The 23653-nt window shown below is 41.8% G+C and overlaps 3 protein-coding genes across 5 annotated transcripts; all 3 read right to left on the reverse strand.

The window, feature by feature from the left end:
* Positions 1-1323: 1323 nt before the first annotated feature.
* Positions 1324-10400, reverse strand: LOC127784863 (flowering time control protein FPA). 3 transcript variants are annotated; one of them, XM_052312269.1, is made up of 7 exons: positions 9944-10400; positions 8868-9110; positions 8717-8764; positions 7865-8616; positions 6691-7777; positions 6295-6553; positions 1324-1894 (listed from the first exon to the last, which is right to left on the reverse strand). In XM_052312269.1, exons 1-6 carry the CDS (start codon positions 10298-10300, stop codon positions 6338-6340), a joined length of 2703 nt encoding a protein of 900 aa, XP_052168229.1. In that variant the 5' UTR covers positions 10301-10400; the 3' UTR covers positions 1324-1894; positions 6295-6337. The 3 variants fall into 3 exon arrangements, with proteins under 3 accessions (XP_052168229.1, XP_052168230.1, XP_052168228.1); XM_052312270.1 differs by lacking the exon at positions 1324-1894 and adding an exon at positions 2828-3199; XM_052312268.1 differs by lacking the exon at positions 1324-1894 and having other exon boundaries at positions 6291-6553.
* Positions 10401-13199: 2799 nt separating this feature from the next.
* LOC127785501 (3beta-hydroxysteroid-dehydrogenase/decarboxylase-like) lies at positions 13200-17536 on the reverse strand. Its single transcript, XM_052312967.1, has 11 exons — positions 17010-17536; positions 16680-16850; positions 16030-16146; positions 15872-15951; positions 15565-15763; positions 15252-15369; positions 14891-15065; positions 14554-14710; positions 13956-14022; positions 13662-13860; positions 13200-13582 (listed from the first exon to the last, which is right to left on the reverse strand). The coding sequence occupies exons 1-10, from the start codon at positions 17484-17486 to the stop codon at positions 13709-13711; spliced, it is 1713 nt and encodes a 570-aa protein (XP_052168927.1). The 5' UTR covers positions 17487-17536; the 3' UTR covers positions 13200-13582; positions 13662-13708.
* A 587-nt stretch (positions 17537-18123) lies between these two features.
* LOC127784915 (probable hydroxyacylglutathione hydrolase 2, chloroplastic) lies at positions 18124-23231 on the reverse strand. The gene is made up of 8 exons (XM_052312333.1): positions 22989-23231; positions 22396-22581; positions 21407-21610; positions 20925-21048; positions 20383-20483; positions 19710-19784; positions 19530-19628; positions 18124-18798 (listed from the first exon to the last, which is right to left on the reverse strand). The coding sequence occupies exons 1-8, from the start codon at positions 23061-23063 to the stop codon at positions 18652-18654; spliced, it is 1011 nt and encodes a 336-aa protein (XP_052168293.1). The 5' UTR covers positions 23064-23231; the 3' UTR covers positions 18124-18651.
* Between the last annotated feature and the right edge of the window lie 422 nt (positions 23232-23653).

The raw sequence follows: 23653 nt of genomic DNA on the forward strand, positions 1-23653 counted from the left end.
TTGGTTGAAATTGGGATGATGTGATGGAAAAGTTGGAAGTTTATGTGTGTAGGAAATTTTTGATGTGATGAAAAAGTTGGAAGTTTTAAGAAAAAGTTTAGAACTAAACTCGGCCTTGGTGGCAATTGTATTTGCATATACCACTACAAACGCTGTTGTATTTTCAAGGTACGAACGCTGTTGGTTTTTAATGTACATTTAAACATTTGTCTTTTTACTAAAATAATATGTTTATAATATTTTATTTTTGTTGTGATATATTTTTATTGCTAAAATATTTTAAGCGTGATTTATTATTTTCGTATTTACATAAAAAATAATAAAATATATGGCCAAACGTAATTTTGAAATTCCATGGCGCCATGCATTAGACTTTCTTTGATTTATATTGCATAAATCAAATAAGAAATAAAATGTAATTTTCAAATTATAAAGTAAATAATCAGATTTAATAACTCGATAAATAATATAAAAGTGTCGTACAGGTCCGGTAGTATGATTTTTCCTTGATTATAAAATGAATTTAATTTGTTTTGTAATAGTTTCAAAAACAACCATACGTGATAATCATCACATCCTTGAGTTTGAGGACATTTACATTTGTGGGTTAGTGGGGAGGGTATTTATAAATTTACCCATTAAAAATTCACCAAATTTAATTAACATTCATTTCCATTAAAATTTCTGTTTCCATTAAAATTTTTGTTTCCAAAATTGTTTTAATCTAAAATTTGGAAAGGATAAAAGCCAAACTAAGAAACACGTAGGGCAATAAGGCAAAACTTACCACCACTGTCTTTTAATATAGTAAAACCAAAATGAACGTACAAAAACGAAACATCAACCTCTGGTTTCATAATATGTAATAGTCATCAGCTGATCATAATCGAAATAACATGAATTTTCCCCATGTGTAACAGCTAATCAATATCATAGCGAAAATTTCGTGCGAAACAATAGTCACATGCTTACACGTGTTATTTGCATAATGTATTTTAAAATTTCACGCAAAATAATAGTCACAAGCTTACACATGTTATTTTGCATGATACGTCTCTTTGGTATGGAACGAGATCATGCAAGTGATACGGCATGCTACGGTAGAGGACACCAATAAGTATCAGCCCAAGGTAAAGGCATCCATCATTCATTCATAGATCAATCGACATGATGCATTGCTACCGGTACTTATTTATACCACTAACAATGACAATAGTCAATAGTGGTGGTGGCCACTTTTGCATGTTTTGCGATTTAGTTTTTATATTTTCTGATATTATGTAATATTCTAATATTTATTTGAATCGAGTGAAGATATCATTCATACATCCCTAGCTCTTGAAATTCAATATAAAATGAACTTTGCACACTAAAAAATGTTTCGATCCTCCAATTTAGTTTAAAATGTGCACAACACTGATATATCGCGCCAATAATCCTAGTTTACCCTCTATTCCAACTCCAAATACCATTGGCTCCAGGGACACCTACTCCCTCCGTTATAAAAAAAAAGCCAAAACTCTTTTATCCAAATTCGTTATTTTAGGTTTTTTTTTTACGGAGAGTATTCCCCCATCCAAAAAAAACAATCCTGCGATTTAAATCTGGACATATATTATATCCAGATTAAAACTCAAGATTGAATTTTCTGGGACGAAGGGAGTAAGTCTTTTCTATATAAAAAAAACATGTGTTAGACTTGATCGCAAGTTGCTAGTTGCAACATATCCCATCCGTTCATTCATTCCTTGAAAAAATGTTGACAGTTTTGATTGGTCGATGATTCCAGTCAACTCTAGCTGGAGTAGACCGATATGCGGAGACGACTCCGCGTCGGACGTCTGATAATCCACCAAATATCGGACGCCTGACTGTTTGTGCGTCATCACACCACCTGCATATGTAGCATGCACAAAAAAAAAATCGGTCGATCAAATGTCCAATTGACTAACGAGTGAAACATCAAGTTATATAGAGTGAAACAAAAAAAAATCAATAAATGAAACATTTAAAAAGTTTACGAAACATGATGAAGATACACGTTGAAACGTATCGCTACCACATATGAAACAAGCAGTGTTAATGAATTGAAACATATGTTTTTCTTTCATCAAAATATAATCATACGATATCTTATTGTAAAGATTTAATTACAAAGAATATAACAGTGATCGGATCGTAGATTGGATAATTAGTCTAAGAGAAAAATCTTTCTGAAACTAGCTAAAATGCATGCATGCATGCATGAGGTGGAGAGAGAGAAGAGAGAGAGTAGTAACTATTAGTTTTGTGAACTTTGTGAAACACGCTGAAGACACATACTGAAACATGTACATATCAAAAAGTGTTAATAGATTAAAACATATTATTATTTTTTATCAGAATATAATCATGCGATATCTTGTTGTAAAGATTTAATTACAACGAATATAACGATCTAATCGGATTATAGATTAGATAAGTAATTTAAGAGAAAATTTGTTTTCAATATCGTTAAAGATGTATGTTATATGGTTGAAGATACAGATATTGGCTTGGATAGGTGTAGGTGTGTCAAAAGCTGCTCGTCTGATTTTTCTCACTGGTTCAGGTGTTTGAGGAGAACATTTTCCCTGATATGCGTATATATGGTTCGGACGTTCGAGGAGAAGCATTTTCCCTTATATGCGTATACATATACGCTAGCGCTCCCCACATGCGAGTTTACCAATTACTCCCTCCGTCTCTTATATTATGGAACAGAGGGAGTACTACCAACTATATGCTTCCACCCTTAAAAACTTTCCTCTTTTTGTCGAAACCAGCTATTCGATCACAACACATGAGATAATCTCTTAATTTTCTTTAACCTTTTTTTCATCAAAACATGTAAATCACAACTAAAAGCAGATGACATCACACTGGACCAACGAATGAGTAGGAAAAACTAACAAAACAAACGGTTTACAAACTTACGATGTCGTTCAAGCAGAAACACCTAGCCCAAGTGCATTTAACTCAAACGGCAAAAAAGAAAGAAAGAGGGAGAATTTCTTCGTAAGCCTCGAGTATTAATTGCGATAATTAGGCTTATATTCGTCCTTGTCAGGTAGGTAGCATCGACAACTTCACACCAACATGGGTCATCGCTTACAACGTTGGGCGCTTAGGAGAGAGCGGACCAAGCCGTCAAGTTGGGGAATTTTTTTTTTTTTTGCACCTACAAACACACATATGCTTTGTGTTAGGCACGAAACGAATTAAGTTGACATATGATAAATACTTTTGAGATGAACTTTGACATGAATAGCCTGATATCAACAAGGTGAGACTAACGAACGCTTACTGCTTTATTACTGTAGATGAAAGTAGTACCCCTCTATCCTAAAATATAGCAACCTTATACTGGATAGGACACATCCTAATACAACGAATTTAGACACCTAGTATAAAGTACTATTCATGTATTATCATCTAATAATAATAAAAATACTAATTATAAAAAAATAAAAAAAGACGGACGATCAAAGTTAGACGCAGAAAATTATGATTACACTTAAAATGGGACGGAGGGAGTAAATTTGCTCGATTTGATTTTGTACGTTTTTCTTTTAAGTATGGGTATGTTTAGTTCAAAAAAGAAAATTTTTAGGTGTCGCATCGGACATTTGACCAGGTGTCAGAAGGGGTTTTCGGACATGAATTAAAAAACTAATTTCATAACTCACCTAGAAACCATGAGACGAATTTATTAAACATAATTAATCCGTCATTAGCACATGTAGGTTACTACATCACTTATAGCTAATCGTGGACTAATTAGGCTCAAAAGATTTGTCTCACGATTTCCACGCAAACTGTGTAATTAGTTTTTTTATCTATATTTAATGCTCTATACATATGTCCAAAAATTCAATGTGACGTTTTTGAGAAAAAAAATTTAGGCCTGTTTAGTTCCAAAAACTTTTCCCAAAAACATAGCATCGAATCTTTGGACACATATATAGAGCATTAAATATAGATAAAAAGAAAAACTAATAGTACAGATTAGCTATACGTGCTACAGTAACCCACATGTGCTAATGACGGATTAATTAGGCTCAAAAGATTCGTCTCGCAGTTTCCAGGCGAGTTATGAAATTATTTTTTTTTCATTCATATCCGAAAACCCCTTCTGACATCCGGTCAAACGTTCCATGTGACAAAAAAAAAATTATTTCACCAACTAAACATGCCCTTTGTGAACTAAACAAGGCCCATATGCCGTTGATTTATTTTTCCCTTCGCCCAACGTTCCGTGCTTGCAGCTTCTACTGGAAGCCTGCTAGTGCCTTTTGAATGCTGCTCCCAGCTTCACCTTTTTAATTAGAAGTACTGAAGTACGAATCGAATAATTTATAAAGTTTGCTGCCGGCATCTAACGATGGACAATTTGTGGCTTAATTAGGACTCAAGAAAAAAATAATTCTTTCACTACTTTATATAGTACTAAAAAATATCTTTTATGGATGGAGGAGGTAGATTGCTACTCGTTCCATCTCAGATTATGGGACACCTTTTTTTAGGAAAATCATACCCCGTAATTTTCAAGTAATAATCATACTAACCACATGTAAACCACATATATATGCCCAATTATTATGCACATTATATCACTATATTCATATTTTAAAGTACTTTCATGTGATGTTACTTTCATATTTATTAGGAACATAACATAGAACAAATTAGTTTTCAAAATACATCGTTGAAAACCATGTAAAACCTTATAATTTTGGACGAACAGAGTATACTATGAAACGGAGAAAGTGTAATCAAGCTCGCAGTTCCAGATTTCTGTCAGGAGGGAGTATATTATGAAACGGAGAAAGTATAATCAAGCACGCAGTTCCAGATTTCTGTCAGCAAACCTTTCCTACTGCATGTATCGAGCGTCAATATTGACATTACGTAGGCGCATTTAAAAGCCTAATTTGAGACGCATTTCAGGAATTTTTAACGTAGTGTATCTTCGTCACGGTTTGCAAATTGATTTAATTTTCTTTGCACGAATGCCGTATTGTGCTCGGCAGTTGCTACACAGCTACAAAATAGGCCAGGAACAGTCGCCGAAAAAAGAACGAGTTGCCGAAAAAGAACGGTTTCGCAGTTACACTTGACCATGAGGCAAGCTCAGCTGTTCGATGTGAATTACTACTTGAAGATGATAAACTAGGAGGTTCAATTGGTATAGAACTCGATAGTCTGACGCAGTTGCACACGGGCAACGTGGCCAAGTGAGCAACGGCCCAAGTCATACGTATTTACCTCTTTCTGTTAGTGGCAAGTGCGCATCTACTGACATTGTAATATGTAATACGATAACGCCCTTAACTCACCTTGAAGTAACAAATTAATTAGGTCCTGTGTTAAATCCATACGCTAGAATATCTGAGAGTTAGCACGTACTGAATGATTTCATTGAATACTTTAGGTTAGTTCGGTTCGGATGGACGGTACTACACGGCAATTATGAGCTAAACAGGTCTCTGCTGTAGATGTTCGCAAAACGAGAACTTAGTTTCTCATCGCAGCATGAGAAATGCATATTCTCATAGTTGCATGAGAATCGCAAAACTGCAAACTGCATATGTTGGCAAAATGTGATTTTGGGTTCATTTCAGATAAGGTTCGCTACTTTAGATTACCACAAAGCTTATTACATGAAAGAAGTTCATACATTTATCAAATCAAATAACTTGAATGCTTGTGTATGGTATGCACACTCGTAGAACAACCTAAGCATTGTATATACTAGAATAACACAAGAATATGCAGATAACATATCACACAACTATAAATTAAATACTATCAATAGCAAATGCACAGAAAATGGTAAACGTGTCTCACTAAAAAGATCTAAAACTGTAACCACCCACAATTATAATCCGTGATATGCATAAGCTAACCTTAATAGTTTAAATTCCAAGTTTAAAAGTCATCTTAATAGTTTGTCATATATATATTTGTTTAAATTCCAAGGAAAAAAACCTCAACTTTGTTAAGATATGCTTGAACAAAATACAAGGGAACAAGTATGATGCAAACTATCATATCTCCCTTGTTCGCCTAAATTGGACTATGCCCTAGCAGAAATAAAGCCTACAAAACTTGTTAGCAGAGTTTCTGGTTTTAACTTTTAAGAAGTGCATACTACACCTACGATTAGCTGAATGCCTGAATCTGTTTGGATATTTCACTTGATACCTAATTTCATAGCAGAGAAGTTGTAAATGGCACGGAAAGAACAATTGCAGAGCAGCACATAAAACGTACCTGAATAAGTAACTTAGCCTGAAGGTTGATTTCCAGGATAGCCTTAAGGTTGATTTCCAGGCTTCTGTTGTAGCTGACCCAACAGGCGCTGAGCCAACTGAAGAGTCGCCTGATACTTCCTGTTCCGTTCTGCCTCGTCAGCAGAAGCTTGTGCAGCAACAGGAGCTTGTGCGGCAGCAGGAGCCTGCATAGCAGGAGGGAATTGCGCAGCAACAGGAGCTTGTGCAGCAGGAGTCGCAACAATTTGTTGATGGTGCGCCTGTAAAGAGAAACCATAGTTTACCCTATCATTAGGCAAAGTCAAAGCATGCTAAAACACTGCCAAAAACCCTATCTGATTATTTGTTGGCAAGGTTTACGAGAATAAGGATGAAATGGGATGTTAGAATTGCTGACCTGAAGATTAGAACTGCTAACTGTGGCCAATTGACCATAATTGCTTTGAGTCATATAATACTGCTCTGGTTGATACTGTTGCTGACTCATCTGCGTAGGCAAACTGTGTCCAACTTGCGATGATAATATAGCACAACTGGGTGGCAGCGTAGGAGGTGGTGGTGGTGGTGGCAAGTTTAGAGTCATTTCAGGATTGTAAGCACTATGTTGTGTTGGGTGCTCCTGTGCACGCGCCAAGTTCCCATAGTTTGGCAGATGAACTGCTCCAGCTTGTTTGCTGAACTGTTGTCCTGAATGCTGGAAATTACCGATCTGCTCTAAGGATGAAGTAGAAGCCATTGCTTGATTTTCAGGTCTCCATACTTTTGCAAGAGTAGATGCATCATTCATTTGGGTTAATGCAGGTCGGTCTGTTGAGCTCAGGGGAAGCTGGCCAGTGACCAGAGCTGATGACTGCCCACTTGGCAAAAGTTTAGCTAAAGTGGCTATCATATCAGGCTGGAGTGAAGGCTGTACCTGTAGTCCTGCGTTTGTAGGGATACCGGCAAGGTTTGGCTGAAGTACTTGTCCTTCATCCACCCGAGGTCGTGCAAGAATTTGCCCCAATTGATGCAACGAATCCTCACGTAAAGATCCATGGTGATCAGCATCTCGATGGTGATTGTTGCTAGGCGTAATCATACTATACCTTCTCTGCAAAGGAATTTCCCTTTCATCGTAGTAAGGTTGTGATTCTGGTGCAGTTAGTTGTGGCCTTTGTACAGCAGGAGTGGGAGCAGAAGCAGGAGCAGCAGCAGACATTTGCGGAATGTGTAATACTACACCGTAAAGACGTTCTGGACCATCAACTTGCAAAACATTTCGTAAAAAATCGGAAGGTGGGACCAAAAATAAAGTAGTCCCCCCATCAACCTTTACAACCCCTGCCCGACTTTTTGAGCCTAAGTAGCGCAAAAATTCAGTGTAAGAAACAAAGTCATCTTCACTATCTGGCAAGAAGAAGACGATATCAAACCCTGAAGCGTCTCTATAATGCTTTGCCAGCATATCTAGTCCAGTTCTAGCGGAACAATTAACAACATCCGGTCTGCAAAACAGTGGAATATGTGTAAGATCCAGAGGCTATAGAAATCAACTGTAGAGAACAAGATTAAGATGGTGAGTGTATACATACAAAGGTATCTCAACACCCTTCCTTATAGGCAAACAGCGAGCACGACATACAGGAGATCCACCTTTGGCAATGCTACCACGCCAGAAGTGCTCAAGGTATGATGTTCGGTGCACTGTGCCATGGATTCGAATAGCAGGACTTGAGCTCCTCTCAGAACGTGCACTCTCGCGCTGAGAGTACCCAGCAGAATAAAGACCCTCACTACCTGCCCTTGTATCATAAGGGTCAGCTGCAGCATCCAACCGCAACCTCTTGGCTTCTCTTGGATCGAATGTACTCTGAGCAGATCGTCCAGTTAAGAGAGGATTTCCAGATTCCGGTGATGGAAGAATACCACCAGAAACAGGGACACCACCGTACTCAAAGTATCTTGATCTTCCCCGTCGAGGATCAAAATAATCAGAAGCGCCATACTGACCATCATCATAATACATCTCTGATTTTGGAAATCCAGAAACTGCTGTTGGATTATCTAATTTATTTGGCGCAAGCTCACTGTTCGAGAAAAGAATTTGAATTCTCTGATCATTGAAAAGACGACCATCTAGATTTTTCTTAGCATTAGAAGCTTCCCCAACTGTTGCAAACTCCACAAAAGCATATTGCCTTGTTGGGAAAACTTTTGTATTTGTAACAGCACCATGTACAGCCATCGCTTGCCGAAGTGCCTCCTCATTGATTTTAGCTGTATTAGGGAAACCTACCCAAAGAACATTGGTGGGATTGGATTCTCGATTTCGTACTCCATAACCCTGACATGCCAACAGAATATGAAACGATAGTTAGCAACATCAGCAGATATAACAGAAAAACAACCAGTAATACAAGAAAGGAAATGCAAACAGAAAATACCTTTGCAGGTCCAGTTCTACCATTGAAGCTGCCTGTCTCCAACCATTCCTAAAAAAAAATCAGAAATATTACATGCAACAAGAACATTCATAAGCTTGTTACCAAGAAAATGCAAACAGTATATCAATACATATAATTAATGGATACACACCGCTCTGCCCCTGGACCTTTGGAAATCAACACACAGTTCTTGTCCACCTAAAACTCTTCCATTCAAGGCTCTATGTGCCGAAATTGCATCTTCCAGCTTGTCAAAATCAATGTACGCGGAAGTCTGATCACGAGAGAATGCAATACCATCAACCTTTCCAAATTTCTTAAACTCCTCCTCCAGCTCCTCCTTTGAAATTGAGGAGCTAATGCCACCAACCCATAAGTTCTTAACAGCTCTAGCCTGAAAAGATAAATCAAGGAACATGGTTTATCAGAAGGCATGGCCCGTATTTCAGCAAAGAAATGGGAAACGCAAAATCCTCGTCTAAATAGAACTAGGAATAAAAACTGTCAAGAGAGCAAAAGTAATGCCTGTGTTTACTAAAATCAAAACACAGAATACAGTCAAGACACTGTAGATTATAGCATGTTAAAACATAGGGAACTCAAGACATCTGAAACAATTTCCCGTATAAGCATGTCACTAGTCATGAAACAAGCAACCGTCCCAATTCAGTAGACAATGATCTCTTCCATATAACACGGAGTAGATGCTGAATCACATAAAGCTAGGGTAAAGATAACATCAAAGTAAGATTGCAGCCAGTTTCGTGCATATATCTCTAATTGCACAGCATGGCAGCAGCATGTATGCCACAAAATCGTTTCCCACAAAAACAACTAAGGATCAGTAAACAGCATTTATTTAACTTTGCAACCACAAAACAAATCTGTGTATCATAAGCCCAAGTTCGACACCACCTAAATCTAGCTAATCAGCAGCGCCATAAAATCGTTTCCTCTTATGCGAGGATAGAAAGCACACACATCAAAACCCTAGTTACCGCGGCAAAAATCACATCACCGAGGCACCAGCCTCACCACAATCCGTGAGGGCACCAGATAAAAACACAAAATCGTTTCCTCCTATGCGAGGCTGCTACAAAACACACTCATCGAAACCCTAGTTACCGCCACAAAAATCACATCACCGAGGCACCAGCCTCACCTCATGGGGGGAAATCTAAGGAGACAGTAGATCCAGGCAAGGTGTAAGAAGAGAAGGCATCTCACCGGCCGGGCGAACTCGAGCCGGACGACGCTGCCCTTGACCTTGGAGCCCTGGAGCGCGTCGAGGGCGGCGCGGGCCTCCGGGACGGAGCGGAACAGCACGAACGCGTAGCTCCGCGGGCCCGCGCGGGCCATGACGCAGTCGAGCGCGCCGTGCGGGGAGAAGGCCGCCATCACGTCGTCCTCCGCCGCCTGCGCGGGCAGGTTGCCCACCCACAGCGTGTTCGTCTCCGGTGCCCCCGACCCCCCGCCCCCGCCTCCACCGGCGGCGGATTCCTTCGCGGGGGAGAGGGAGGACGACGCCTCCCGGCCCGCCGCCTCCTGCGGCTGCGGCTGCGGCGGCGGCGGCTCCGACGACATCGGCGGCGCGCGCGAGGGAGAGAGATCGACGGAAACCCTAAAGCAGATGGGGATTTTTTTTTTTTTTTTTGGCTTTCGTTTCTGAATTCTGAGGCGATGAGGTGGGGTGAGACGAGCCGGGCGGGATCGGGCTGAGTATATGACGTGTGGGGCACGGCGGCCTAGGAGGGTTCGAGCGATGCGTTCCGGTTACGTGGCGGGAGCAACACGGCATTTAGCAGGCCGGGCTTGAGGAAGAGTAAAAGACAAGGGAAGAGGCCCAGATTGAAACAAGAGAAACTGGCATAGGGCTTTTTGATCCTTATAGGCCGTTCTGTGGAAAGAGAGGGCCAGGAACAGCATCACTGGCAAGCAGGTACTGTAGCAGACTATAAGAGAAGATAAACACATGTCGAGAAGATAAAAGAGTAGAGAGAAAAGCAGCGGGCTATAAATTTATAGCCAGTTATAGCACGGACTCTAAAACACAATGTTTGTATGATATGTGTTCATGTATTAATAGTGTACTATATGTTTATATATAACTATTATATGAATTGGCTATTATGTTGACTATAGGTGATTTGGAGTTAGTAGTTGGCTACACTATTAAACTTGCTCTCACTAGTCACAAAAGGCAATAAATAATGGCCTGTTCACTTTGATGCCATTTTCAACCTTACCAAATTTTGGCAGGATTTCTTATATGGTTACCAAAATTTGGCAGCAAACTAAATGTAGCCACTTTTTGGTAACTTTACTAAAATTTGGTAAGATTGAAAATGGTATCAAAGTGAACAGTCCCTAAACTTTTTTTAAACATCCGCACTCACTCACTCACCCATACTAAGGTACACATGCATACTCTATCTCTATAATACTTTCGAAAGACTGGACCGGCATATCTTCGTAGGCAAAATTTGCTATAGGACATTCAAAAATCATGTAATTAGCTGAGAGACACCGTAAAAACGTTACACTACCGATGGACACTACAAAAATTGTGTAATTGGTTGTAGGAAACTAGAGGCATTATTTTATAATTTCCAGGCTGAAATTTCGAAATTTCAAAATGACGGGAATGCCCCCATCTACTCCTTCCTTTCTTCTCAATGCAACCGACATGTGGGCCCGCACACAGTGCCGTCGTCCTCCTCTTGCTAGCGCCCAACGCTAACCGACGCTGTTGCATCCACAATCAGCGATGCCCACTCCAGTGGTTGCCGCGAAGCCGTGCCTCTTGCCGACCGCTGTCCCCGCCCTCGACGTCGCCATCGTCTCCAGCCGCCATTGTCGCCTCCAGCCGCCGTCATCGCCTCCGCCCGCCGCCGCGCCCATGCCTAGACCACCTCATCTCCTCCCTCCTCGCCCCGCCCGCACCTTCCCTCCTCTAGACGCCCTCGCCCGCACCCGCGCTCACCCCGTCAGATTCCGCAACAGGGGCATCATGCTCACCATCATCCACCCAGCTCCGCCCATGCCGCTCCTCGGCCGCCTCCCCACGTGCACCCGCCCGCTGCCTCTCTTCCTCTAGTGCTTGCTCGTCATCCAGAGCATGAGCCGCTCCAGGCGCGGCGCATCCACCACGTCGATTTAGTTGACGATGGTCAGGCAAACCTGAAATATGCGAAGGATGCAGCTGGCGAGGCGGACGCAAACTAGTTCTACCATATTTGTTTGGCACGTGATGATGGTGAGCACCTCCAGGGCATTGCTCCTGTCGAGCAGGAAGGCGAGATCCCTGTACTCCATGACAATGCAGGAGAGCACCATCTCATGGAGGTGGGGGAAGGCGGCGCCGCGCAGAATGTCGCGGGTGTCCGGGAGACACCAGACGCCGACGTGGAGACGGGTGAGCGAGGAGCAGCCAAAGAGCGCGGCGGGGAGGCGGAGGTCGAGCCAAAGACTAGCTCCTGGACACCCTTGGCGGTGAGGACCTCGAGCCAGCGCGCGATCTCGCCTCGGTGCGTCTCCATGGAGGTGGTGGAGAGGTGCGTGCAAGCAGAAGGGGCCCAGGTGCACGGCGAGGACGCAGGACACGATGGCAACGACACCGCTGCCACCACCGCGCCCCTCCGGTGAAAGGTGGGCGTCGACGAGCGCCAGGGGAGCCGAGTGCCAGACGTGGGGCCAGCACAAGGATAGCATGGCGATGCACACACCTTCAAGACAACGACGAAAAGGAAGATGGGCAGGCAAACAAACGGCGAAGCCATCGACACTCGAGGGGCAATCCGGGCATTTCGAAAAAAATCTCACCACTTTCATCCAAAGAATGATAAAATAATGCGTTCGGTGTCCTATGGCTAATTACACAACTTTTATAGTGTCCATGGGCAGTGTCAAATTTTTGCGGTGTCCCTCAGCCAATTACACGATTTTTGCGTGTCTCATAGCAAATTTTGCCATCTTAATATTAATAAAGTCACCACGGGCATCACAGTTACATTATCTACCACAAATTGAATAATTTAGCCTAAATACGAGCATCTGTGTTAAATCTAGAATTTAAACTCGGGTGAGAAGATTTCTTCGTAGGTAACCTAACCAATTAAGATACATTCACTTCACAAAAATAAACTGTTTTGAAAGGGTTGGTTTAGTTTATTGCTACTTTCAACCTGCTATTCTATGATGTTTTGGCATTGTCAAACTTCAGTAGAGCTCAGATGTACAGGTTTTAAAGCTTTACCTAATGGGCCAACAAGCCTGTTGGGCAGGCCAACAGCTGCGGCTGCAGCTGCGCACAGTGAGTACAGCACTATTCGTGCCAGGCAGCCGTACAGGTCCAATCTTGGTTGTTTTTTTAGAGAAGCTTACAGTAAGGTAGCATTAGCTGTAGTATTTTATTTGCCCTAAATCACTGCGAGCCGCATAAATTCTTGGTGATGTTTATAACTTTTTGCCTGAAAGGATGATGTATGTAAAATCAAACGAGCAGTTTACAGTTTGCGAGTGTATGATGCCGAGGGAACTGGAAGGATCAAAGCATGTGATGCGCAAGTGAATTGCAAGACCCACCGGACCGCACCACACAGAAATACCAACTCAATTTGACACAATATGCACTACTTCAAAAAGACAAATGCAACACAAACGATCATCTGAACACGCTCTATACAGAACTACAGAAGTAAGGAGCTGAAGCAAAGTGCATCTTAAGCGATCTTGGAATGATATTTTTGATACAGAAGCAGAGAGAAGAATGCTCTGGATTCTGGAGTCTGGATCATGAACCCTAGTCCCTCAAGCGGTCAGCACCCGGCAAGGCTTCCCAATTCAAAACTTGCTTAGAGCAATAATCTGAAAAGAGCAAACCAACATTTGGGTGGGTGAATTGTACATGAAATGTTAACTGAGACAAACGAAATGGAAACAATACCTTCGAGAATTGCGCAAAGCGTCACGTAGTCATGGTCAGCGGTGCCTCTAAGATATGTATGCCTTCAACGCATCCGGCAAATTTCCAATCACTTTTCCCACTAGGGATTTGACTTTGACGGAAGCAAAAGCTACTAAACTGTCTATTTCCTCCTCGCATTGCTCATAGACAATGAAAACAACGAACATAAATGCCAGTACTGCATTTAGGAGATTGGATAATCAGATGATGAATTGATAGTATGATGATAGTAAATGAGCATAATGCAGGATGTAAAGACAGATATGTCCTTACCAAGACCCATCAGCATTCTGAATTGTAAGTTCAACATTACTTTCACACAGTACAAGAATGCAAATGCCTGCAATTTAACAAATGAACATGGATCAATCATTTATAGCAGAAAACAATTCTCACAAGTGCACCATTGTTGCAACCATATTGTCGATGGCATGGGTTGGGTCAGGAGTAAAGGTTGCAAACAGCTAGTTTGTTATCCTTCTAAGCAATGGTGAACCAAGGATTGATACGCACGGAGAGTTATCAAATATCAACTATTTGTGACAGGATGAATGATTCTTTATGAAAATCAGTTAGCCATACTAGCTAACATACCAACCAAGAACAGCAAGATAATTGTATCCCATATTAATTGGTTGAGAAATTTTATGGCACTCATACATCTCGTGTAAAGCCATAAAGTATATCAAGTAATCCAACAGTATAAATGGCTTAGCATGGCTGCTCAACAATAATTTGTAACTTTTTTTTAGATAATGGAATAAATATTCTGGCCTCTGCACCCGTAGATGCAGAACATTTAAATCTGGAAGCGCATTCTTAGAAATGAAAGCTTCCAGGATCCACCATTTACAACTGGCTGAACACAAACCTTTAGAAACGTAGTCCAGTCATCGCCTTCTGCTAAAACCCTCAATTTATAAATGCCTCCATTCCATAGAGAAGCCATCCACACAAGTGTATTCTTCAATGTTTCTTGTGATACTTCAAAATAATCAGAAGTAACCTTCTCAACTGTGAAACCGAACCTGCAACAAGAGTTGGTTGTTCATAATTTATTAAAATTTCTTGTACAAATTGTAGAGTATCCAAAAGAAGGTTAGTTTACTTCTCTATAAAGCATCTCTACCTAAAAACAGGTACATGACTCAATTGCATCATTACTAATTAAAAGATAGCTGAAAATCACAGGGAATCAATATACATACACTTGTGGAGGCAGCACGCCATGGATGAAAAGTGCCAGCGAGATCACCAGAAGAATTTTGGCAGCTGACGAGACAAAAGTTCTGTCGGAAAGCAGAAACCAGTAGAACAGCAGAAACAATACTGTGACATATGAAAATGTTTTCTTTTCATCCCTCCAAAGGAGAATATCGGCAGCTGCAACAAAATTTTAGCAAAATTAACAATAAGACATGTATGGTAACAAAACAATGAGTAAACAACAACGCAAGGCATCTTGGAAAACCACAATTCAATATCAGAAAGTTCTGGTTTTGTATAATTCATTGGCAAGCACAGAAGAAAAGGGGGAAGTTATTTGTCTTGCAGAAGAGTATATCTCACTTATTCCACTGCCTAGCAGCTTCTCTGCTTTTGATGATCCAAAAGAGCCTCTTTTCCTGGACAGATCCAACTTATCTGGTAGTTCTGATAATGATCCAACAGTTCTCATGATGCCATCCTGCATGCACATCAAGCATCAAAACTACGGTATATCAACATTAAAGTTAGGGAAAAAAACACTCACAGGCTTCTTTGAGAAGATAAAGAGATCAACAATAAATATGGAACGCCAGAAAGAGTAAAATGCAAAATATATTGAGAAGACAAGGTGAAATGAATGATTATCAATACTGCAAGGTCGGAAAGAGCTCACCTCCAATGATACGATTGGGTGGTACCCAAGTAGCTTTCTAGCTCTTGAAATGCTGAGAGTTCTTGTGCATGACAAGAAGTATACCATGTCAGGATGGAGAAGTGGGGAAGATAATATTTGTAAACCCAACTTGTGATACATCATGTTGGAGAATAAGGCTGCAGATGACAAGATCTTGGCGGGGAGATTAAACTTGGGCCTAAGAAAATAAAAGAGAGGCAACAGTAAATTTCTCGAATAGCCTTTTGTGCATGTACATGTGCTTTCTGTTTGTGCGCATGTCAGAGTGAGACAAAAAGAGAGAGACCTCTGACAACCCATGGCTTCCATCAAACAAGACATAAACTCCCATGTTTCAATAGGTTCATCATTGGTAACAAAAAAGGGCTGCAAAGTTTTAGATGGAACAATTAACTATCAAAGTAAGATGACCAAATTATAGGATTTCAATTTGTAAAAACGTACCTTTCCAGCAACAGAACTTGCGTTTGAACATAAAGCTTGCTCAGCACAGATATTGGCATGGGCCACATTTTCCACATAAGTGAAGTCACACATATTAGCACCACTACCTACTACAAACTGAACAGGCATGTGTAAGTAGCTAGAATAACCAATATTACATCTGCAAATCGAAGCCCAGATTGAAGTATCTCAGTTATGAGACTTGAAGTCTAAGGACTCGTGTAACCTTTGGCTGTGTATATCCACTTGTGGATATAGAGGCCGGATTTTTATTATCCATTATCTAAAAAAAATCGAAGCCCAGATTGGAACAGGATGCAATTCCAACATTGAAGTATTAAGACTGCATAGATCATGATGATCTGATTGAGTCAAAGTGGCTGAGTTGCTAAGAACTATAAGCCTAAACCAATTAATAGACTAACTAGAGTAGCATGCTGCATCTGCATTATTTCAAAAGGAAAGCATGACTGCTAGATCCGGAGTTGTAATTGACCACCAAATGAGAGAACTGATTTTACACTCAACAGTCCACACCATGAAACCATGAACCCTTAAAAACAATTACTTCATGGATCATATCAGTATGAAATTGACCAAGCTATCAAGCTAGCAAACAGAAAATAAGCTACTAGCTGGGTTTGGAGTACCTTGCCAAGGGAAGACCTCGCATATCCAGCGACGAACCGCACGAGGCTCGAATCGCCCGGCCCAAACATATTGCTCGGCCGCAACACGCACGTCCGCATTCCGTTCTTCCCATCCGCACTCAGCACCATCATCTCCACCTGCGCCCTCAGCTCGATCGCTGCATTTCCGAACTGCACAACCACAGCCACAGAGACCAAGCAAGTGTCACTCCACAGTCCACCACAGCCAAGGATCCGAAGCTTGAACACTACCATCCAGCGAGCGACGCCACGACCAGATCACGACAAGAGAGCAGCACAATGCCGCGAGTGGAGCACTCGAGTCCGTACCTTGTCAGGGTAAGGCAAGGCGTCCTCGTCCGCGTCGACCACATCCCGCGCGCCGGCAACCACCACGTCGGCCGAGCCGGTGTACACCACCGTCCTGACGCCGCTCCGGCAGCAGGCGGCGAGGAGCCGCCTCGTGCCCTCCACGGCGAGGCGGTGCAGTTGCAGGAAGGAGGACCCGTCGCCGGTGGGGTCCACGTGGAAGACGGCCTCGACCCCGGCGAGCGCGCGGGCGAGGGAGGCGGGGTCGCAGAGGTCGACGGCGAGGTGGTGGTGGGCGAGCGGGGAGCCCGGCGGCGGGGAGGTGGTGGTGGTTGTGGTGGGCGGAGAGGGGTCGAGGACGGCGACGGTGGACCAGCGGCCGGAGGCGGCGAGCGCGGCGGCGAGGTGGCGGCCGAGGAGGGTGGAGCGGCCGAAGGTGACGGCGCAGCAGGCGGGCTTGCGTGGGCCCGGGCCCGGGCCGGGCTCGGCGGTCGCCATCGCTGGTGGGGGTGGAGGGGAGGGGAGGGAGTGGGAGAAAGATGGGGGACTAGGCGAAGACGACGGGTTGTGTTTGGGGGAATGTTTGAGCCGTGCCTAGTAGAACTGTAGAAGTGTTTTGACCGGTTTGAATTATATTTGCTCTTGTTTATAGTAATTTAGTTCGATTTCAAATTTCGTTTTTGAATCGGTTCAATTTTTATACTGCCTTTACTTTTTGAAAACATTTAAGTTTCATCAAGTTTATAAAAAGAAATAGCAACATTTCTAATACAAAATAAATATATAATCATAATATATTTAATGTTATATTTAATTAAACTAATTTGATGTTGTAGATGTTGTTAAAGTTTTTTATAAGCTTGATCAAAACTAACAAAGTTTTACTAGAAAAAAGTAAAAACGATTTATAAATGAATTGGAGGGAGTAGGAACTTGTAAATTCTTTCCATGTTCCAAGCAGCGGCTAACCATGTTTCGCATTGTGGGCTGCGGCATTGCCTCCATATTAACATCCAAGCACCAATCTTGCAGGAAGTAATGTCTTTCGGTGATGCATCACATCGAGTTATTGAGTATGAATATGATTGAGCAACACTTTTCCAAAATGTGACGTGATGTACAAACAAGCCTGGCATGTTAGGTCACTAATGAAAGGACAGTCCAAGAAGCCAATGTGTTGTTGATCACTTGCAATGAAGTTGATCGAGTGATCAGTGTCAGTGTGTTACCATGTCAACACATTCAGGTACACTCCAGTGTAAAATAAGTCACAAAAAGCGCACCAACTGCCTACTCCGTAAGAACTGACTCTTAAACACTTCCAATGAAATGAGTCATAAGGACAGGATTGAGATTCTGGGAGAACTATCAATCTCTAACTCGCATTCTTTTTACAGAGTTGATGATAACAGATCACACTTATTTGTAGTTGATAGAAAGAATCACCAGCTGCTATTGGACGACATTTTACAACCACTGCCAAAAGCTACATACACCGCGACACCAATTTTGCCGAAGCATTTTAGAAACAAACTAGCTCGATCTTATGTAGTCATCATATACCTTTTAGTTCTTTTGTTTCTCTTGTGGAGTTCTTTGTCTGCTTCTCTCCTCAACATGACAATTGGGTCATGGACGTGAAATTTTCCTTTTTTATGGTTAGTTAAAAGTTATCCTTCGCTCGTCGAACAACTTCAAGAACGCGTGCATCATCAAAATGGTCTGGGATGGACAGGGTATTCTTTATCTCTGGACTTGAGGTCCTCAGAAAAGGATTGCACTGCTTCTCTCTCCCAATTGTTGTTGGCACCTGGCGAACATGAAGCCAAAAAAAAAAAAAAAACAAGTTAAATAATCCCAATCAAGCCACTATCATGCAATCTGCAGTTGTGATTGACAACCCCACATAGCTTGGCTTTTTATGTTAATACTATCTAGAATTGGTCATATGTTGCTTTCATGAAGAGAATGAGCTATTGGCACTAGATTGAACCCTTTTTCCATCTCATTCTAGTCTTGCAGTGATGTTTAAGTATAGTTGGTATTCTTTCAAATAATGTGGGAAACATTTTACACCAAAATCAATTGTTAATTTTCTTCTTAAACAACCAAAAGCACTTCAGATAGTGCACAGCAACAAAACGTAGTTCCTTAAAGTTGCTATCAAACCTTCCCATCATTTTCAATTGTAACATGATTTGACCTTCTAGTGCCAATTCCTGCAAGATACAACCTTTATTTCACATCAAGATACAGAGTATGTTATCCTGACTTCTTTCTAGCTCAACATAAGACATCTTAGGGGCTGAGAGGTTAAGACAGAATACTATCATTAACATGATAGGGTTGTCAATAAATTCAGATGCATGAACTTCCAAACAAACAATTGCGCCTAAATATCTATGCACCAAAATACCAAATGAGCTGGCTTCTCTCAGAAAAAGTTTAGAAGTAAAAGCAAGAAACATCATAAAATAATGTGTAATAGAATTGGATTGTCAAGAAAACCATGAATATGTATGGTTTGTATAGCACTAATACCGTGGGTGTATTCCTCTTGCGGAGATCAGCGGCATTTGCAGCGTATTCCTGTAAGTCTTTATTTCCTGGTTCTATGCTCAAGGCAAACTTTGAATTGCTCTGCGGATAGATACTTGAAGCATAAATAACAGGTCAATGAAGATTTACTTGTGGAATTGAAAATGAACGTTGGATATTCACCAATGTATATTCATGTCCGCAATACACTCTTGTCTCATCCGGAAGTGCTATAATTTTCTGGAGTGAAGAGTACATCTGCAGCACAAATTTGAAAAAAAGAGGAATTATGCACAGGTCTCAATAATAGTTACAGGGAAATGCATTACATACTTAACCAACTTGTATAAAAAGAAGCTATTGATGACCAACAGAAATACCACAAATTAACAGTCTTCTACCTTTTCTGCATCTCTGGTTACTAAGTGAACTAATCTAAGGTGCTAGCAGTTTGTTTAATCCCATCCGCTGTTTGATGTACAAATAGATGAAGGTTTGATAATCCATGTAGCAAGAACTTCCAGTTCATCTGATTATTTATAGAGAACGTTTAAAGCCTCTTCTGTTATATATCTTAAATAATCATGGCTAATAGATCGCTAGTCTAGTTTACAAGTAATCTAGATTATATTGATAACTATGGTGTGGCAAAAGGATCTTAATGGTCTCAACAAATTGCTTAAGGCCTTGCCATCAGATTCATCTTTGCTGAGGTAAAATTGGCAGGGAACCAGTTTCATTCAAAGATCTAACAGGGAATGAACAAGTACATGGAATCAAGCAAAACATAGCATTTGGTGTTTAATTACTTCCATAAAGTGCACATGAAGATGACTCTGTAAAAATTAAAAAGAACCTGTTGTGGAGTCCCTTCAAAAAGCTTTCCACATGACAAACTAAACAATGTGTCCCCTGTAAATATTGCTCCAGATCCAGGGAAGTGGTAGCACACATGACCTAATATAAGTAGAAGGGAAATTGGTGATTTTTTTTTTAAAAAAAAGATAGTATTGACATATCTTGTAAATAAACATAAGATGCAAAAATTGCAATATAACCTTCTCCCAAGAAAATGGTACACCTTCAAATATGCTTCATATAAGGGTGTGCCACTACTTGAGTTTAACACATGTACATGTGGCCAACTGGCCATGAGCGCCCACAGGAAACTATCACATGTGCTTGTGGGGAAGGTGGCAAAGAAAGCAATTTGAACTTCAGGTTAAAAATTTAGAGGCACTCTTAGCTTGAATACTTCCAGTAATCACCAACCAAGTGCAAAAAATGTGATGTCTCATGTTTAAGGAAATCTAGTACATACACATTCAGACTTGGCATAATTCGATAATGAAGAAAAAGAAAGAAGATAAATCTAATAAGAAACTTGCAAGCACGCACCTGATGTATGACCAGGAGTTTCCATTACAAGAACTTGATGACCAGCAAACATCCATGTGTCACCCTCACTAAGAGTTATGTCAATGCCTGGAATTCTATCCCTATCCTTTGCAGAACCAATCACCTAGTTAAACAAACAAAATTCATAAACCAAAAATATCAAAACCACATTTACTCATAAACTTTGGTGTTACAGGTGGTAGGAGCACCCAGTGGATAGATAATGACATGCTGGAAAACAAACTGTGTCAACTATCAATAGGTCCTTTTTATTATTCGTATAGAAACTCGTCACATCTTAAATTTAATACTGTAAGCAGATTTATAAACTAAATTTATAACATCAAATTTAACCTTGAAAAATGCTGATCTGTTTATTGCTACCATATTACTCATTGTCCATAAGAACTCATAACAATACACAATTTAGTGCTACAAACAATGGAACAAACGAAAATAAGAGAGGCAACCTATGTGCATACCTTTGCACCATATTTTGCCTTCAGTTCCAAGTTGCCACCAGTATGGTCATAGTGATGATGGGTGTTCAGTATGTAGGTCAAGTTCTGGTTTCTTTTTTCTAGTGCATTTATGATTGGCGTTGCTTCAGAAGGGTCCACAACTCCAACTGTTCCAGTATCGACATCATGTAGGATGTAAGCATAGTTATCTTGAAGGCAGGGTACCTACACAAGAAGCATAAACATTGTTGGCAACAAATACTATAGATAATTCCAATGTAGCTATCCCCAATAACCCTTTTATGCGAAGCAAGGAAAGCATAAGGAGGGTTGGTGATAGAGAGGGTCTGTCTATCCAAAATAAAGTTAGATCTGATCCAGTGTTTTGAGTTGGGATGCTACGCTAAAGAACCAGTATGTCTGGAAGAAACTATGAACAAGTGTTCAGGAATAAAGTAAAAAAGAGTGCAAAATCATATAGACGACTAAAGTATGCTTGATAGGTCACAGAAAATGATACAATTTAATGTGTTGAACATATATCACATTCATGCAGAAGAATCGAGAGCAGAAAGAAAAAAAAACAGAACAAAGCAACAACAAAAAGGTGGAAGAACAATTAGGGAAGCTTCTTTATGTGAGCATGGCCACTTTCTTATTGAGAACGCCCCAAAGTTTTTATCCCAAAACCAATGCCACCAGCAACACCATCCAGTTGCAACAAATTCTTCACATCTAGGTTTGATTAGTCGCTGTGGAAAAAATTAGTGTTGTCTGTTGAATCGAATCCTGCCCTCCAAATATCTTTTATGCTTATGCAGCAATCAGATTTTCTTTTCAACTGATGAGCAAACATGTGCAGCACGAAGTATCATAACAATTAATTGATTGCAATAACAATAATATCAACTCTCAGGATGATACTCACAATCCACAAGCCCAATCAAGTTGCAATAACAATTCACTGACAGGGAGAATAACAACATAATAAAATATCTCAGGATACTCACGAGCTCAATTTGCAGCGACGACGAGACGCTGGTCATGTTGCAGAGGAACCGCCCAGCGCCAAACATCCGTCCCACCCCGTGCAGCGTCCTCAGAGGCATGACGAGCAGCGTGCCGATTCCGTACAGCAGCGGCTTGCCAAGCCATTCCTTGCGCACGCTTGGCAGCAACGACGACTGCCCTCTGATCTGCAAACCCAACACAACAAACAATCGTCAGCCATCCCAACTCTGAATTCATAGAACTCTATCATCACACAACTAATTCAGCAATCAAATACCCAATTCTATACCGCGGAACTCCATACCAAAAATTCTTCCAGTAATCCAGCAAAACTGACTAGAATCGAACACACTAGGGAATAATCAGGCACGTCGCCGATATCGGCAAAAACCCGGAAAGCGAGGGACCGAAGCCAAAAACGCGACGGTTTCGTTCACAGCGGAGGAGTCACGCACACCCCCCGCAGCGACGCGCCCCTCCGACCCAATCCCCCCAGATCCAAGCCCCCGAACACCATCCCTACCGGAGATCGCCCAACAACAATCCATCAAACGGAAACGGAGCGGGAGGGGGAGAGGGAAGGGAGCCCGACCGTGGGGGCAGCGGAGGATGAGCACCGCGGGAGGGAGGAGGCCACGAGCGAGCACGCCTTGGACAGCATCCGCATTTCCTGCTCTCCCTCCCCCTTCCTTCCTCAACCGCCGCCGCCGCCGCTCGTCGCCGCCGGCGGCGAGGTCGCGAGTACTCACGCGAGACGAGAGTGGAGGAGAACCCGAGAAAGCAATGGAGACAAGAGGAGAGGAGAGAGGAAGGCACGGCAAGTACTAGTGGGAAAAGGGGTGAGAGAGAGATGGGGGGTTGGCCGGCTGTGATGATGGCGCTGGCTCGCCTCGCCTCGCCTCGCCTCGGGCCGTGGGGCCCACCTCGCCTGGGCTGGTGGGCCCGGGGGCTTCTCTGATGCTGGTGAGAGGGTCCCGTAGGGTCGATCTGAGCCGTCCATTCGACGATGGACGGTGAGGGATGGGGACGCAAGGCGGTGTGGGTGGGTGACGGGCGGCGTCACGCGTTCGTGTGATCTTTGGGGCGCTTGGACGTGTTCGTCGTAGGACGATTTTTCTCTCCCGCGAAAATTTTGCGGGTTTTTTTTTTCCTTTTGAGAATTTGCCGTCCACGTGAATTTGAATTTTAATTCTGCGTTGTGTCTTTTGATAATTTGTGATTTTTTAACTCGTGAAATTCTTTGGTTTTTGGAACAAG

The sequence above is a fragment of the Oryza glaberrima genome, chromosome 9 (genome assembly GCF_000147395.1).
Source record: "Oryza glaberrima chromosome 9, OglaRS2, whole genome shotgun sequence".
NCBI classification, from domain to species: domain Eukaryota; kingdom Viridiplantae; phylum Streptophyta; class Magnoliopsida; order Poales; family Poaceae; genus Oryza; species Oryza glaberrima.